The 17415-nt window shown below is 41.9% G+C and overlaps 1 protein-coding gene across 2 annotated transcripts in view; it reads left to right on the top strand.

The window, feature by feature from the left end:
* Positions 1-17415, top strand: part of STPG2 (sperm tail PG-rich repeat containing 2) — a 1021190-nt gene that overhangs the window by 447320 nt on the left and 556455 nt on the right. For both annotated transcript variants that reach the window (XM_073601209.1, XM_073601213.1), the window contains exon 12: positions 6759-6924. In XM_073601209.1, coding sequence (XP_073457310.1) covers positions 6759-6924 — 166 coding nt within the window. The remainder of the gene's footprint in view (positions 1-6758; positions 6925-17415) is intronic.

Genomic DNA, 17415 nt, shown 5'->3' with positions numbered 1-17415 from the left:
ATGTGACCTCATGTATCTAAGCATTATAATGAGAACTCAAACAGAAATGTCAGCTATTAGGGTTGAAAACTGAAACATTTTCTCTCTGATTATTAAGAATTATGTCAAAATAGTGACACTAATATAATGAAATGCCCAGATTACATTATACATCTATTTGACTTCCAGCCAGTGTCTGTGATACATAATTTAGGAATTCAGAATTTTTGACTTTCTCACGTTGAAATTAACTAATGATAGGAATGTGCCCCATGGTGCTGAATAATTTATAACAGTGATAGTTCTAGTCCTAGAATTATACGTGCAATGGTTTAAGGAAGCAATCACAAGAGAAATATAGAGTTTGCCATTTCTAGCTTGTATCTAAAAATGCTCATTACCTTGATTTTCTTTTCTTTTTTTTTTTTTTTTTCTGATTTTCATGCTGACCCAGTGTCTTCAGTACTTTTAGTTACTGACCTGGAACAAGTATGCTTATCAGGAGTTCTGCACGTGATTGCTATCATATTGTCATCTTGTTTTGGACCTTTGAGTCAGAAAGTATAGAAGTCAAAGTTCAGCATGTCTGTCTTTTTCTCTAGATGAAGGTCATAACAGCAACCTTTATATTTTTCTGATGACAGGTTTTCTTTAATATGCCTGTTCTCCCCCATTTTCTTCAGCTTTTCAGCTTCCCGTGTAACCTCTTTGCCTCCAACCTGCTTACTAGGCAGTAAATTACCATCATCATACTCTTGATTGGTTGTCCATCCAGTCAATATAGGAATATAAAAGAAAAAAACACCATCACTATAAAAGCTAATGTGCTTCACAAGTTGAGATGGGGAATTGTACCTGAGCACTGAATAAAATAATTGCTGAAGTCAATACAGGAAGCTGTAACTCTAAACCAGAAGTCAACCGATCAGTTATAAGGTGTGGCAGAGTTGTGTCATTCAAAAGACTGGTAGGTAAAAGAGGTCACATACAGTATCTCACAAAAGTAAGTACACCCCTCACATTTTTGTAAATATTTGAATATATTTTTTCATGTGACAACACTGAAGAAATGACACTTTGCTACAATGTAAAGTAGTGAGTGTGCAGCTTGTATAACAGTGTAAATTTGCTGTCACCTCAAAATAACTCAACACACAGCCATTAATCTCTAAACCGCTGACAACGAAAGTGAGTACACCCCTAAAGAAAATTTCCAAATTGGGGCCAAAGTGGCAATATTTTGTGTGGGCACCATTATTTTCCAGCACTGACTTTAACCCTCTTGGACATGGAGATCACCAGAGCTTCACAGGTTGTCACAGGAGTCCTCTTCCACTCCTCCATGACGGCAGCTGATGGATGTTAGAGACCTTGCACTCCTCCACCTTCCATTGAGGATGCCCCACAGATGCTTAATAGAGTTTAGATCTGGAGAGATGCTTGGTCAGTCCATTACTTTTCCCCTCAGCTTCTTTAGCAAGGCAGTGGTCCTCTTGTAGGTGTGTTTTGACTCGTTATCATGTTGGAATACTGCCCTGCGGCCCAGTCCCTGAAGGGAGGGGATCATGCTCTGGTTCAATATCTTACAGTACATGTTGGCATTCATAGTTTCCTCAATGAACTGTAGCTCCCCAGTGCCGGCAGCACTCATACAGCCCCAGACCATGACACTCCCACCTCCATGCTTGACTGTAAGACACACTTGTCATTTGTACTCCTCACCTGGGTGCCGCCACACACACTTGACACCATCTGAACCTAATAAGTTTATCTTGGTCTCATCAGACCACAGGACATGGTTCCAGTAATCCATGTCCTTAGTCTGCTTGTCTTCAGCAAACTGTTTGTGGGCTTTCTTGTGTATCATCATTAGAAGAGGCTTCCTCCTGGGATGACAGCCATGCAGACCAATTTGATGCAGTGTGTGACGTATGGTCTGAGCACTGTCAGGCTGACCCTCCACCCCTTCAACCTCTGCAGCAATGCTGGCAGCACTCATATGTCTATTTCCCAAAGACAATCTCTGAATATGACGCTGAGCATATGCACTCAACTTCTTTGGTAGACCATGCCGAGGCCTATTCTGAGTGGAACCTGTCCTGTTAAACCGCTGTATGGTCTTGGCCACTGTGCTGCAGCTCAGTTTCAATCACATGACACTGGGGAGGGAAAATGGCTAATTGGGCCCAATTTGGACATTTTCACTTAGGGGTGTACTCACTTTGTTGCCAGCGGTTTAGACATTAATGGCTGTGTGTTGAGTTATTTTGAGTGGACAGCAAATTTACACTGTTATACAAGCTGTACACTCACCACTTTACATTGTAGCAAAGTGTAATTTCTTCAGTGTTGTCACATGAAAAGATATAATAAAATATTTACACAAATATGAGGGGTGTACTCATTTTTGTGAGATCTGTATATACAGGTAATCTGCATATTTATAAGTTAGTCTGGAGTTTTGCTTACGTAATAAGGCAGAACCTGACTGTAGCAGAGAACATCTTTTCTATTTGGAACAGGCAGTAATTTTAGATACATTAGGTACAGGTTAAGATACATTAGGAATAGGTTACGTCTCCTTTGAAATTTGGGGAGATTTCCCTTCACTTCCTGCTCTCCTGGTCACCAAACCTTTGTTGTAAACTAAATTCCTGGTTTCTCTTCCTGAAGACCCAGTAATAGTATTACAGGCACTAGTGGAGCCTCCCCATGAATATATGGTGAAGACACTCAACAAAGAATGTACAAGTGTCGGTGCGTCCATTAAGGGAGCACGGGCGTCGCCCCCTCTCTCCAGCCACCCCCCGTATGAATAATGGATAGATTCATGCATTCTATGAATCTTTCCATGGCAGCCGCCATCACCCCCTATACAGGTATCAGGCCTCTTTTTGGACACTGGACGCCTGAATTACAGTAGCGGAGGTGTATTTTTGAAGCACCCAATTGGAGACATAGGCTCTAATAGTCTTCAAAAAAGGTGAACTCAGAGCCAAAGCATTGCGCTCAGAGTCCACCCAGGTGTGTTAGAAAAGCAAATGAATATTCACTTTTCTAACACTGAACTGCCTCTCCGCCAATAAGGAAGCGCAGGTCTGTTACCCATCACCGGCTGAAAGGACAGGCACTGGCTGAAAGGACAGTTGCTGCTATTGGACGCCTATCAGGAGGAGGGGATGAGACGCATGGGAGGACACAGCTTGCCGCTGTCTGACCCGCTGCAAGGTCCCACAGCTCACCGCTGTCACCCACTGCCTGACCCTCCAGGCAGCGGGCGGGGGTCACAGTGGAACTTTTGATGGGCACAGTGGTCGCATTTGATGGGCACAGTGGTGGCATTTGATGGGGTACAGTGGCAGCATTTGATGGTCACAGTGGCAGCACTTGATGGTCACAGTGGCAGCACTTGATGGTCACAATGGCGGCATTTGATGGGCACAGTGGCTGCGTTTGAGGGGCACAGTGGCTGCATTTGATGGCACAGTGGCTGCAATCGATGGGCACAGTGGCTGCATTTGATGGGCACAGCGAGGCTGAAATTGATGTTTGTTTTTCAGAATTTTTCAGTTTGTTTGTGCCCCCCAAAAATTTTGAGCACCAGCCACCACTGGAATGTACAAATCATATTGCAGCAATATCATAGTAGGTGAGGTTGAAAAAAGACACAAGTCCATCAAGTCTGACCTATGTGTGTGATTATATGTCAGTATTACATTGTATATCCTTGTATGTTGCGGTCATTCAGGTGCTTATCTAATAGTTTTTTCAAACTATCAATGCCCCCCGCTGAGACCACCGCCTGTGGAAGGGAATTCCACATCCTTGCTGCTCTTATGCCCCGTACACACGGTCGGACTTTGTTCGGACATTCCGACAACAAAATCCTAGGATTTTTTCCGACAGATGTTGGCTCAAACTTGTCTTGCATACACACGGTCACACAAAGTTGTCGGAAAATCCGATCGTTCTGAACGCTGTGACGTAAAACACGTACGTCGGGACTATAAACGGGGCAGTGGCCAATAGCTTTCATCTCTTTATTTATTCTGAGGATGCATGGCACTTTGTCCGTCGGATTTGTGTACACACGATCGGAATTTACGACAACGGATTTTGTTGTCGGAAAATTTTATAGCCTGCTCTCAAACTTTGTGTGTCGGAAAATCCGATGGAAAATGTGTGATGGAGCCCACACATGGTCAGAATTTCCAACAATAAGGTCCTATCACACATTTTCCGTTGGAAAATCCGACCGTGTGTACGGGGCATTACAGTAAAGAACCCTCTACATAGTTTAAGGTTAAACCTTTTTCCTTCTAATGGGTGGCCATGTGTCTTGTTAAACTCCCTTCCGTGAATAAGTTTTATCCCTATTGTGGAGTCACCACTACGGTATTTGTAAATTGAAATCATATCCCTTCTCAAGCGCCTCTTCTCCAGAGAGAATAAGTTCAGTGCTCGCAACCTTTCCTCATAACTAAGATCCTCCAGACCCTTTATTAGCTTTGTTGCCCTTCTTTGTACTCGCTCCATTTCCAGTACATCCTTCTTGAGGACTGGTGCCCAGAACTGGACAGCATACTCCAGGTGCGGCCGGACCAGAGTCTTGTAGAGTGGGAGAATTATCCTTTTATCTCTGGAATTAATCCCCTTTTTAATGCATGGCAATATTCTGTTTGCTTTGTTAGCAGCAGCTTGGCATTGCATGCCACTGCTGAGCCTGTCATCTACTAGGACCCCCAGATCCTTTTCCATCCTAGATTCCCCCAGAGGTTCTCCCCCCAGTGTATAGATTGCATTCATATTTTTGCCACCCAAATGCATTATTTTACATTTTTCTACATTGAACCTCATTTGCCATGTAGTTTCCCACCCCATTAATTTGTTCAGAACTTTTTTAAGGTTTCCACATCCTGTGGAGAAGTTATTGGCCTGCTTAACTTAGTATTGTCCGCAAATACAGAGATTGAACTGTTTACCCCATCCTCCAAGTCATTTATGAACAAAATAAATAGGATTGGTCCCAGCGCAGAACCTGGGGGACCCCACTACCCACCCCTGACCATTCCGAGTTCTTGTAATTTATCACCACCCTCTGAACTCGCCCTTGTAGCCAGTTTTCAATCCATGTACTCACCCTATGGTCCTTGTGGTCACTAGGACAGTAATTGAGGGAAACCCCCTGAAATAGTTCAGTCAGGGCAAAGTGACAGGTTTCCCTGTGAGGAAAAACAATGTGGGTCCTTAAGCACTAAAACTGGCATCATTATAAAACCATTGTCTTTTCTTACTGATACTTCATCAAAAGGCTAGAGCCCAGTGCAGCTGCCAACTCATGGAGGGAAATAAATAGCAAATGGACAAACATGCAGCGCTCGATGGAAGCCAGCAATAAAAGATTGCTGTAAATAGTGTAAACAATAAAGTTCATTTATTGGATGCACATCAAAATTAAAAGTCTGACACTGAAGATTAAAATCGAACAGTAAAATCAACCTTAGTTAAAAACAAAAACACTGTCAGAATTGAAGTACTCCAAGATAGTAGTGTCAGAGATCCGCCGTGACTCCAGTAAGCAAAGGGTTAATGTCAGCAAGTGTGCTGTGTGTGTCAAGCCTCAAGCCTGCGGAGACCAATGCTGGGCGGATCGCAAGCTTTGTTATGTTGCCGTGGCAACCGTTACTAACATGTTTCACGTGCCTGCGCTTTGTCAAAGTCCTTTCACGCAGGCTTGTGAAACATGTTAGTCACGGTCGCCACGGCAACATAACGGAGCTTGCGATCCGCCCAGCATTGGTCTCCACCCAGCATTGGTCTCCGCACAGCATTGGTTTCTCCTCACGTCCGGCATTTATCGGCTCTGATTGGCTCAGATCGGGTTCTTCCGGTCCTTGGATTCAGGTGCACAAGCCAGAGCGCCATTCAGGAAGCCAGGTCCCAGCGTGATTGGCCAGCCAGCGGGACCAGTGGAATCTTCTGACATGGTTTACATTACATCCCTGGTCACAGTGAGGTTGACATTCCTCGTTCCACCCTCTGTTGCACTTCAGCGAGCTGTAACCCTCCCATTCCAATATTTATGTACATTACAGCCACAGAGTCTGCCACTGAGGCTTGACACACACAGCACACTTGCTGACATTAACCCTTTGCTTACTGGAGTCACGGCGGATCTCTGACACTACTATCTCGGAGTACTTCAATTCTGACAGTGTTTTTGTTTTTAACTAAGGTTGATTTTACTGTTCGATTTTAATCTTCAATGTCAGACTTTTAATTTTGATGTGCGTCCAATAAATGAACTTGATTTTTTTACACTATTTACAACAATCTTTGATTGCTAGCACCCATCGAGCGCTGCATGTTTGTCCATTCCCTGTGAGAAAAATGGATACCTACTGATGTTCACTTTTTAACTACTCCGTAGCAGCCATCAGTAAATACTAAGTGCTTTTGGGTATGGGGGACAATGTGACATGCTCAACTTTTAGCTGTATCCTCACATTCTGTCGGAGCCTTCAGAATAAAAGGGTTTGCATTGCCAAAAAATGGGTATCAGTTGCCTTTTGTTTCATTCTATCAAATCGAATAAATACTGACAAAAGGTCAGCAGGTCATTGGTCTCAGTCATGCCAACAACTACTTTGACACATGAATCTCCTTGGCATATGCTAGAGCAGACAGGAAAGGTTATTAACAATGTGCTTTATAGATTTCTTAATCTGAACACATAAAATCAGTTTTATTTACAATTTTCTCTTTGAATTCTATTTTAGGATGCACCACCTCCTGGTTCCTACAATGTGAGTGAATCATTTGAAAATCTGCATGCTAAGGGCAAATATAGGCCTCCAAGGACAATCCAAGCCAAGAGAAAGCAATCTTCTTTTCTTAGTGGTGTTCCCAGATCCCTTGCCCTGCAGAATGACTTTCACATACCGGGTAAGAATATAATATGCCTGAGCGACCCAATATTTTCTAACAAATAAGCAGATATAGCCATTGCGTGTGACTACTGGGAGACCATTCAGCTTTGTAGGAATTCACTAAAGGATGAAAAGGGCATGAAGGCATTACTCTTGTAAAATTTGTTCATCTATGGCTAATTTTACAATTGTTGTTATTCTAAAGAATAGGCACATTTTATAAACTAAGCCTCTGTTTCAAACCTGCAACATTTTACTTGTATGTTTTTATCTATATGCCATTGAATAGTTCAAGGCTCCATACACACAGGGCATATAATGTACATAGTGCGGACAAGATTTTATGTAGGATCTTGCTGGCAGCAAAACTACTTGTATAACTGCATTTAAGCTTGGCTCCGTTCAGACCTAACCATGCAGGAGATCCCCCTGCTTATAGCTCCTGCCCTTGGATGCCTCCATATAGCCTCCATATAGCTGGGAGAACATTCATCAGGAGACCATCAGGCGTAGGATAGAACCATGTGCCCGGACCTTGCCTGCACCTCTACCACACCAGAGCCTGAGATCGCTCACAGCATTCCTACTCCTATGTACACACTGTGCTGTTAGTTGAACAGCTAACCTGGGAAACTGGTAAGAGATACATGATGGTTATGGACAGGCTCTTAAGGCAGCCAAGGGTTCTCTATTCTATATATCTCGAAGCAAGGCTGCAGACCTTGACGCTGGAAATGTATTATGCAATCAACTTATTGGCACCCTAATGATTTCTATGACCCTGAATAAGAGCAATAACTATGCTCCTGCCTGACACCTGTTGTTTCCCTGGGGCCTAGAAAAAGATAGACCGTAATGACAGGTCATTACTTTTTTCTGTAAAGCTAATAAATCTACCAAAAGCTAAAACTGAAGATAAAGGCAGCTAAAAAGAATATGTGTAGTGGAAACAAAATGTTGCTTTTTCTCTAAAGAATACAACATCAGCACTTAGCTGGTAAACAGGGGAAGTAGCAGTTATGTTTGACCTCCAAAAACCTCTTAAAGTGGTTGTAAAGGCAGAAGGATTTTTTTATCTTAATGCATTCTATGCATTAAGATACTAAACCTTCAGTGTGCAGCAGCCCCCTCAGCCTCCCTAAAACTTACCTGAGCCCATCTCTATCCAGCGCAGTCCACGAGTCCCTTGGCTATCCAGGACTCTCCCTCCTGATTGGCTGAGACACAGCAGCGGTGCCATTGGCTCCTGCTGCTGTCAATCAAAGTCAGTTAGCCAATCAGAAGAGAGAGGGGACAGGGCCGAACCGCAGCTCTGTGTCTGAATGGACATACGGAGCTGCAGCTTGGCTCAGGTGACCCCATAGCAAGCTGCTTGCTGTGGGGGCACTCGACAGGAGGGAGGGGCCCAGAGCACAAAAGAGGGACTCAAGAAGAGGAGGATCCAGGCTGCCCTGTGCAAAACCACAGTACAGAGGAGGTAAGTATAATATGTTTGTTTGTTTTTTGTTTTAAAAAAAACAGACTTTTCACTTTAAATCTAAGTAGAATTGAATCCTCACCTTTTTTTTTTTTTTTTTTTTTTTTTTATTAAGTAAAAGTTCCAATGTGGCCAACACTAATTTTCAAACCCCTATTACTACTACTCACTTCTAGCCAGAGAGTGTCACGTCCCTGAACATCTGGGTAGGACACACACTGATTACACAGTGAAGGCAGAGGAGCATGCTCATTGGAGGACACAGAGGGGGTATAAGCAGTGGCTTGCCACTTTAGACAAAGTCAGAAAATGGCTGCATGCCAGGAGTGCTCATTGTAAGAAGAAGTAGCAAAAAGTGGTACCAGTGCTGAGGGAACGATATAAATTGAATGGAAGGAAGCAGATGTACACATCAAGAGGCATCGCATAAAGTAAATCTTTACATCAGGATTAGGATAAAGAAAGATCTTTTTCTGTTTCAGTAAATTGTCTAGACCTGCAAATAACATTTCCTGGACACTTCTTTGAGACTTGTCATTAATAATTAGGTTTGTAATCACTTGTAAATATTTCCACCTTCTTTGTTTATGACAACCCATGGTCAGAGCTTTTAAGTTACACTTTCACAAATCTATGCTGTATGCTGGGAAGTGTAAAGCACTGCGAGAATGTTTCCTGCCCTAAACCCTAAATATAGATATCTACATGTTGAAAGCTAATGTAATGGTAAGCAAAAGAAACCATTCAGCTCTATCACACTGATGTAACACAATACATTAGGTTGGAATGCTAGCAGTTCAATGTCTGTCACTTTCAAGACTGTGCTAAAACATAAACATTTGAATTTAAGAATGTGTTAAAACTAAAGACATTTGACTTTAAAGTGTTTGTAAACCTCAGTCATGAAATCTGAGCAAAGCACATATATCTACAGTGTTTACATATCTCACTCCAAATCTCTAAATGTTGTTTCTCTCTGGTGCTTCGTTCCTCTGTTATCAGCATGAGTCACTTCTGAGAAGTTTTCTCAACACATTTGACAAATTTGTGTGTGTGTGTGTGTGTGTGTGTGGGGCTCAGCAAACAGCTTGTCTATTCAGAACACATTTCTTCTGCTATGTGGAGGGGGGTTTGTGCCTTTCCTCCAATCAGCTCTCACATACTGTTACTGCAGCCTCTCCGCCCCCTCCTCTGTGCTTCTGACAAATGAAGATAGATTTTAACACTCTTCTGCCCTTTTGAAGGGGTGTAGTCAAGAGAAGACTGCAGGTAAACAAGTAAAACCAGTGTAGGAGGATCTGTTTCATCCCTGTGTATCATATGAGGCTGTTCACTTCACTGGGTATATGTGAGGGTTTACAGCCACTTTAAAACAGCAAGTAAAAGCATTATTTTGCTATAGATGGATCACTTCCTGTTATATTTCCAAAAATTGCCAGCCAGCTCAGATGGCCTCTGTTCTAGCCTGTCCTCACTGATAACATACAACTTCTGCTTGCACTTGGCTATATAGGAAACTTTTATATATTTATTTAGTGTTGGGCGAACAATGCTCGGGCCGAACATTTGCCTGTTCGAAGTACACCCGAATTTGCAGGGTGTTCGCCCTTCAGGTCTGGTATGGATTTTAGGGGAACCCCACGCCAAAATTAAAAAGAAAATTGCGTGGGTCCCCATCAAAATCCATACCAGACCCTTATTTAAGCATGCAGCCTGGCTGGTCAGCAAAGGAGGGGGATGAGCAAGCACCCCCCCTCCTGAACCATACCAGGCCACATGCCCTCAACATGGGGGGGTGCTTTGGGGCAGAGGAAGCTCCGCCCCCACCCGAAAGCACGTTGTCCCCATTTTGATGGGGACAAAGGCCTCTCCCCGACAACCCTGTTCTGTGGTTGTCGGGGTCTGCGGGCGGGGTGGCTTATCGGAATCTGGAAGCCCCTTTAACAAGAGGACCCCCAGATCCTGGCCCCTCCCATGTGAATGAGTATGGGGTACATAGTACCCATTCACCCCAAATTTTTCCAATTCCTTTATTAAAAAAAAATTGTATCCCTTGGTGTAAATCAATTGTCAATAAGGCAGGTTTAAAAAAAAAAAATTGCATTGATACATGTTCCCCAGGGCAACACCTGCATTGCTATAAAAAAATGTTTAGTTTGGTTATATTTCTAGATTGATATTTATATACAGTAGGTTTTTCTGGGCTTAGACAAATGTTATGAAAAATTCAGATTTGCAGAGTATGTAAAGTAGTAGCAGAGCTGAACACACCATCTTTATAAAAGTGATTCTTTCTTATCTTCCCAACCTTTGAGACTTCTTACAAACAGAAGCTCCACAGGGGATATTTCAGTAAGTTTCTAAGGAAACGTTATATCCAAATAATGCCTTTTTTCCATATGCCAAAGTCCCCTCCGTGTCATCTACAGCGAAATTGCTTTCATATACGCAGCTGTGGAGAGAAATAAAAACAACAGGCACCTTATTTCATCTACAATTAGTCAAAGCAGTGGAATGAAGCCACATAGTAGCCGAGACTATAGTAAATGAATAAATGCGCTATTACATTGGAAATAATGAATCCAATTATATAATTTTCTGTAGAGACTTTTTTTTTTACAAGTGCATTCATTGTACATTCTGTTGTAAGCTATACACACATACAATAATCTTCCCTATGTGCTATACAGGAAAATCACCACGACCTAGAGCATTTTACCTTTGTTGTGGACAAAGGCTTAAAACAGGCTTTTGGTCCTACAACTGAACAATGTGAAAATAAAAGCAAATAACAATGCTTGCTTTCTGGGGTAAAGGAAAATGAATTATTATAGAAAAAATGTAACCTACTTAGTGAAGATGAATCAGGAGACAGGTTTTGAAAGCATCGCAACTATAAATGCAGAGGGCCTTGTTTTCTTTTTTTTTTTTTTGCAGCTATTTTTCTTCGATGATTCATTCATAGTTATTATTATAGTTATTTTTTTTTATTTTGTTCATTTGCCTTTGTGTTTTTTTTTTATATAAGTATTTTCCCCTTATTACCGAAGGACTTGCTTTAAAATGATCTTGTTCTAGTTACAGAATGTGTCTTATGGCTTTTTTTTGTCAAAACTTGCTTCTCTTCTGCTACGATGTAAGGGGATGCAAAAATATCAAAAAACAAGATGATAGAGCTTAGAAGGAGGTCAAATGCAGGTCAGAGGGTGGTCAACTGTAGGTCAAATGCAGACATTGATGCTTCCCATGCATACCCTGTACTTGGACGTGTGACACCATAGATCACAGAACCACAACAGGGCATGTACAGTATGGGAAAGTTTCACTGCAGTCAATACTTACCATCGACAGCTTCCCTGTACAGCTCTGCTGCAGGACATACCTGCTTGATGTGATCTGCATTATAAAAAGTCTTTGCTGGGGGGCAGTAAAAATAGGATAAACAAGGAAGAGTAAAGGGGGAGAGGGTTGACATAAAGGTCAGGATGCAGTTGGGGACCAGGCTAAAATGAACAACAGGGATTGCAACTGAAGCCACACCATTATTCACCCTAGGCATATCTCATGAGTCAGATCTTTTCAGTATTTTTAAAAAAAATAACAATTTGGACAAAGTAGAATGTGCTTGAACATGAGAAAATATTCATTTTTTCATATGTAAGACTTCAAATTTAGCATAATTGAAGACTGAGTATTCTGACTGTTATTTAAGCTCAACATAACTTGACCTTACACTTGTTCGTTCACTAATTCATTATCTATCAGACACCATACGAGATCATGAGATCAAGCAATTATTTGGGTGGCAACTCTAAAGCTGTAGTACACTAGTATGCCCCGTACACACGGTCGGATTTTCAGACGGAAAATGTGTGATAGGACCTTGTTGTCGGAAATTCCGACCGTGTGTAGGCTCCATCACACATTTTCCATCGGATTTTCCGACACACAAAGTTTGAGAGCAGGCTATAAAATTTTCCGACAACAAAATCCGTTGTCGGAAATTTCAATCGTGTGTACACAAATCCGACACACAAAGTGCCACGCATGCTCAGAATAAATAAGGAGATTAAAGATATTGGCCACTGCCCCGTTTATAGTCCTGACGTACGTGTTTTACGTCACTGCGTTCAGAGCGATCGGATTTTCCGACAACTTTGTGTGACCGTGTGTATGCAAGACAAGTTTGAGCCAACATCCGTCAGAAGAAATCCTAGGATTTTGTTGTCGGAATGTCCGAACAAAGTCCGACCGTGTGCACGGGGCAGTAGATTTTTGAGCCAATGTTTGTACGAGCATGCATACAAAAATTCTCCTGTACATTCAATGACTTGATAAATGTTGTTTTAAAAATACTTCAAAAAAATTTCTTTGACATTCGATTTTGGTGTGAATGGACTTTCTTAACCAAAACCACATTCACTGTTAGAAAGTCGTTTGTTCAAAAATGTTCATCCTGCTCCTTTAAATTTCCTCATCACTGTGAATATAAACAAACGTCAATGGGCTCCATTGACTCGCATGAGCTATTTAGGTGTCAGGACACATTTTCCCTAAACATCTCATGTGATCCTGAAACTGTCAATTCACTAGACCATTTGTGCGGTATTTACAGATAAACGCTAAAAACAGCTGTTAAAATCCATTCACAGAAGGAAATAAATAAGTAAATGCAACCCGCTTACAGCTGAATCTAAAAAAAAAGAATTGGTGGCAATAAAATTGGGAAAAAAACAGCGTGGGGTCCCCTCCTCCCCAATGCATACCAGGCCCTTCGGGTATGGGGCGGGATCCATACAAGACCCTTATCCAAGCATGCAGCCCAGCAGGTCAGGAACAGGAGGGGACGAGCAAGCACATGGGGGGGTGCTTTGGGAGGGGCTCCGTCTCCCCCCAAAGCACCTTGCCCCCACATCAGTGGGGAAAAGGGCCTCTTCCCCACAACTCTTGCCAGTGGTTGTAGGGGTCTGCAAGCAGGGGTCTCATTGGAATCTGGAAGCACCTTTTAACAAGGGAGTCCCCAGATCCCACCCCCCCTCCATGTGAATGAGTAGATGTACATAGTACCCCTACTCATTCACCCCCCCCCCCCAAAAAAAAGTGTTGTGTTAAAAAAGACAATAGACAGTTTTTGACAAGTTCTTTATTAAAAAAATAAAAATAAATGTCCCCTGATGTAGATCCATCATCAATCATAATGCCCGCCACCACTGCTGACCTGATAAAAAAAAGAAAATAAAAGGTCAGTTTGCGCCAAAGGCTGCCGCCGTCCTGACACCTCTGCTGTCAGATGGCGGGAGCCTTTGGCGCAAACTGAACTTTTTCATGGGTTATGGGTCACCCCATATTGAAGGCATGTGTCCTGGTATGATTCAGGGTTGGTGGGGGTGCTTGCTCGTTCCCTCCCTTTCCTGACCTGCCAGGTGCATGCTCGGATAAGGGTCTGGTATTGAATTGGTGGACTCTATGCTGCCCTTTCCTGATTTTTTTTTATTGCTGGCTTTTGTTTTTTTTTGTTTTTTTTGTTTTTATTCAGCTGTCAGCGGAGAATCTCGCTGAGGACTGATGATTCATCAGCTGTTAAGGATGCAGCATCCGCTGGCTCCTTAACAACCATGTTGTTTAATGGTTGTTAAGGACGCAGGTAGCCGCCCGCTCTTTAACATTGCTGATTTATTATTGTTAATAAATATGCCGGTTAGTGCCAGGTGTTAAATTACCGCATGTTTTCACTACTAAAATACAGCAAGACTTCATAAAATAACTCATGTTGTATTTTGGTAGCCTTTTTTTGTGAATGCCAAAAAAACCTATTAACCACTTACCGACCGCTGCAGCTAGCTGCCATAACCCCGGTATCCCCGTTTTCGTGCGGCGGCCGGCTTTCAGATAAAAGTGGTCCCTGCGGCAGATTCGCCGCAAGATCACTTTTATCGGTGGTGGGAGAGGGGCCCCCCCGCCGCGATCCGGTGCCCTCCGCCGCTTACCGGAGCCATCGGTAGCGGAGGCGATCGCATCCGTCTCCGTCCTGTGCCTGGAGATGGGTAAGGCTAAGATGGCACCCACTCGTCTCCATGACACTGCTGGGCGGAAGCAATGTCAAAACATCACTTCTGTCCACGCCCCTTAAAGGCACATTTTTTCAAATGTCATTTTTTTAAATGACTTTTTTTTTTTTTTTTTTTTCATTGCATTTTAGTGTAAATATGAGATCTGAGGTCTTTTTGACCCCAGATCTCATATTTAAGAGGTCCTGTCATGCTTTTTTCTATTACAAGGGATGTTTACATTCCTTGTAATAGGAATAAAAGTGACACCATTTTTTTTTAAACAGTGTAAAAATAAATAAAATATTGTAAAATAAATAATAAAAATAAAAAAAAATTTTTAAAACCCCCCCTGTCCCGACGAGCTCGCGCGCAGAAGCGAACGCATACACGAGTAGCGCCTGCATATGAAAACGGTGGTCAAACCACACATGTGATGTATTGCCACGACCAGTAGAGTGAGAGCAATAATTCTAGCCCTAGACCTCCTCTGTACCACAAAATATGCAACCTGTAGAATTTTTTAAGCGTCACCTATGGAGATTTTTGAGGGTAAAAGTTTGACGCCATTCCACGAGCGGGCGCAATTTTCAAGCGTGACATGTTGGGTATCAATTTACTTGGCGTAACATTATATTTCACAATATAAAAAAAAAAAATGGGCTAACTTTACTGTTGTCTTATTTTTTTATTTAAAAAAGTGAATTTTTTCCAAAAAAAGTGCGCTTTTAAGACCGCTGCGCAAACACAGTGCAAAAAAAAGTATTGCAATGACCGCCATTTTATTCTCTAGGGTGTTAGAAGAAAACCCATATATAATGTTTGGGGGTTCTAATTAATTTTCTAGCAAAAAAAAACTGTTTTAAACATGTAAACACCTAAAATCCAAAATGAGGCTGGTCCTTAAGTGGTTAAAAAATTCTGAGCAGTATTTTATTGCATTTTTAAGGGGGACAATGTGCTCCGCTAACCATTTTAAAAAGAACAATCATTCTTAAAACACAAATTTTCAAATTAAATTCTAATAGTGTATGGCCAGCTTAAGACTTCTTTGAACCTTTCATCTCCTCACTTAGGCTGCAGAGTCGGACATAGGCAAAGTAAATAAGGCTAAATAAGTTAGAACATTTGAATCTTTCAAAACAATAAGTCTAGTTGTCATAAAGACTGATTATTCAGATTCTTGCATAATCTGAGTTGTGACTGGTTCTTATCAGATCAGAACTATGTATGATGTCCAGGCTCATCAACATTGCTGCTTGAAAATAAAGGAAAGGGTTGCGTTTTTTCTGTCTCTTTGCTGGATTATAGTGTAAAGAAAAAATAAACTTACATCCTGCAAACCTGTAGAGAGCAACAGACAGTTCTCATTTAAGACAGTCCTTAGAATGAAGCCCTGTACTGCATATATTTTTAAATTTCAGAACATATTTGCTGAGTACAAACTCAGTTTTTATTGTTGTATGACTTGGGGTTGTTCTCAGGTTCAATTTGTAAAAAGAACATGAGATTGCTTTGTTGTGTAAACTAAGGCTGTTGTTAAATTATTAATTCGGCAGAGCCATTTTCTCTACATATCTACTTAATATGTGGGTGATGTTTGGTTAAACATAATCACATCCCCTAGATTTGATGAATGCAATTAAATTAGATGTGTAATTAAATGAGAACTGCTTTACGTTGAGCCAGAACCTATTCATTGTGTGGTGTTTGTCATAAGTTTTGATTAATGTCTCATACATGACTCTTCTCTTCTCATTACATTGTTTGCCATAAAAATGAAATATCAGAATTACAATGCTTCATAAAGTTTATGAAAGACTATAAACTAATAGATTTATTGCTCTAAACATTAGAGATCAAAATATTTTCTCCAATGTCTTCTTTTTTATTCTCTTACCACTCAGCAAATCATCAGCAGGATGTTAACCTCTGGGTGCCCACATGTTCACCTAAGAAAGTTCCTTGTATTTGTGCCCCAGTAAGAACCTTCAGCAGCATGTTGGCAGGTGTTCCGTTTTAATGTGTGAACAGGATGTGTGTCCTATTCTAGCCAGCCCGGTATATATAGTGGGAGAATGGGCTAATTGAGGTCATCAGTCTGCAGCAGAACAAGAGGATTGCGTGCTAGGAGGAAGCAATCCCCCCCGGGGGGCTTGGGAAAGGGGAAACTATGTGGCCCAGTCCCTGAAGAGTAAACTGTGGGAACTCTGCTTAGTGAGTAGCACCACAGCACCCCCTTCTGTGTAGATATTGGGGCTGTTACATTAGCACAGCCAGGATGTGAACCAATTCATGTTATGAACCATTATTGCGATCTTTGGGGAGGGGACTATCCTCCTCCACACTCCATGTGTAATGCAGTGCAGCACCATTGTATAGACAAGTGTGTAGTTATTATACAACTTAAAGAGTACCCATTTGTATGTGGTATATTTTTAAATTTTTTTTTTTTGGTCCAGCTTGGACCAACTATGTATATATTAAACCTTATCGATCTCCCTGGAAGCTGGAAATCACTGAAGTAGACACTGCTACAGTGATTCATTGATCTTTACTTGCTTCCGTGTCATAATGTGTTCTGAATGCAGGAGGTTGCCTGCTCAGCACAGGTACTATTCAGAGAATGCTTTGCATTTTCTGAAAGAATGCAAAGCATTCTCTGACTGGAGGCAGGGCAGTGACATCACACTTTCCACCTCATCCAGCCTCATTGAATTACTTGTGCAAACCTAATCGGCTCAGGAGCAGGCGATAATTAGGGAAAAGGAGTCACCCTCTTGGCAGTTAGAGTTAACTCACTCATCAAACACATGCCAGAAGACCCAGGGCCCCATGTAACACAAGTCCTGAGTGTTCAGTTGGACTCCCAGAGCCCTAATTTGAAGCATGGTAAATCTGGAATCTTGTAACTAAATCTGGACTATGATCAGGGAGATGCGGAAAGGTGATCTCAGACCAGCATCCAAGCAGGTGGTATCTG

This window comes from Aquarana catesbeiana, linkage group LG01 (genome assembly GCF_042186555.1).
Source record: "Aquarana catesbeiana isolate 2022-GZ linkage group LG01, ASM4218655v1, whole genome shotgun sequence".
NCBI classification, from domain to species: domain Eukaryota; kingdom Metazoa; phylum Chordata; class Amphibia; order Anura; family Ranidae; genus Aquarana; species Aquarana catesbeiana.
The sequence above is the reverse complement of the archived record's forward strand: the minus strand, read 5'-3'. Positions and strand labels throughout refer to the sequence as shown.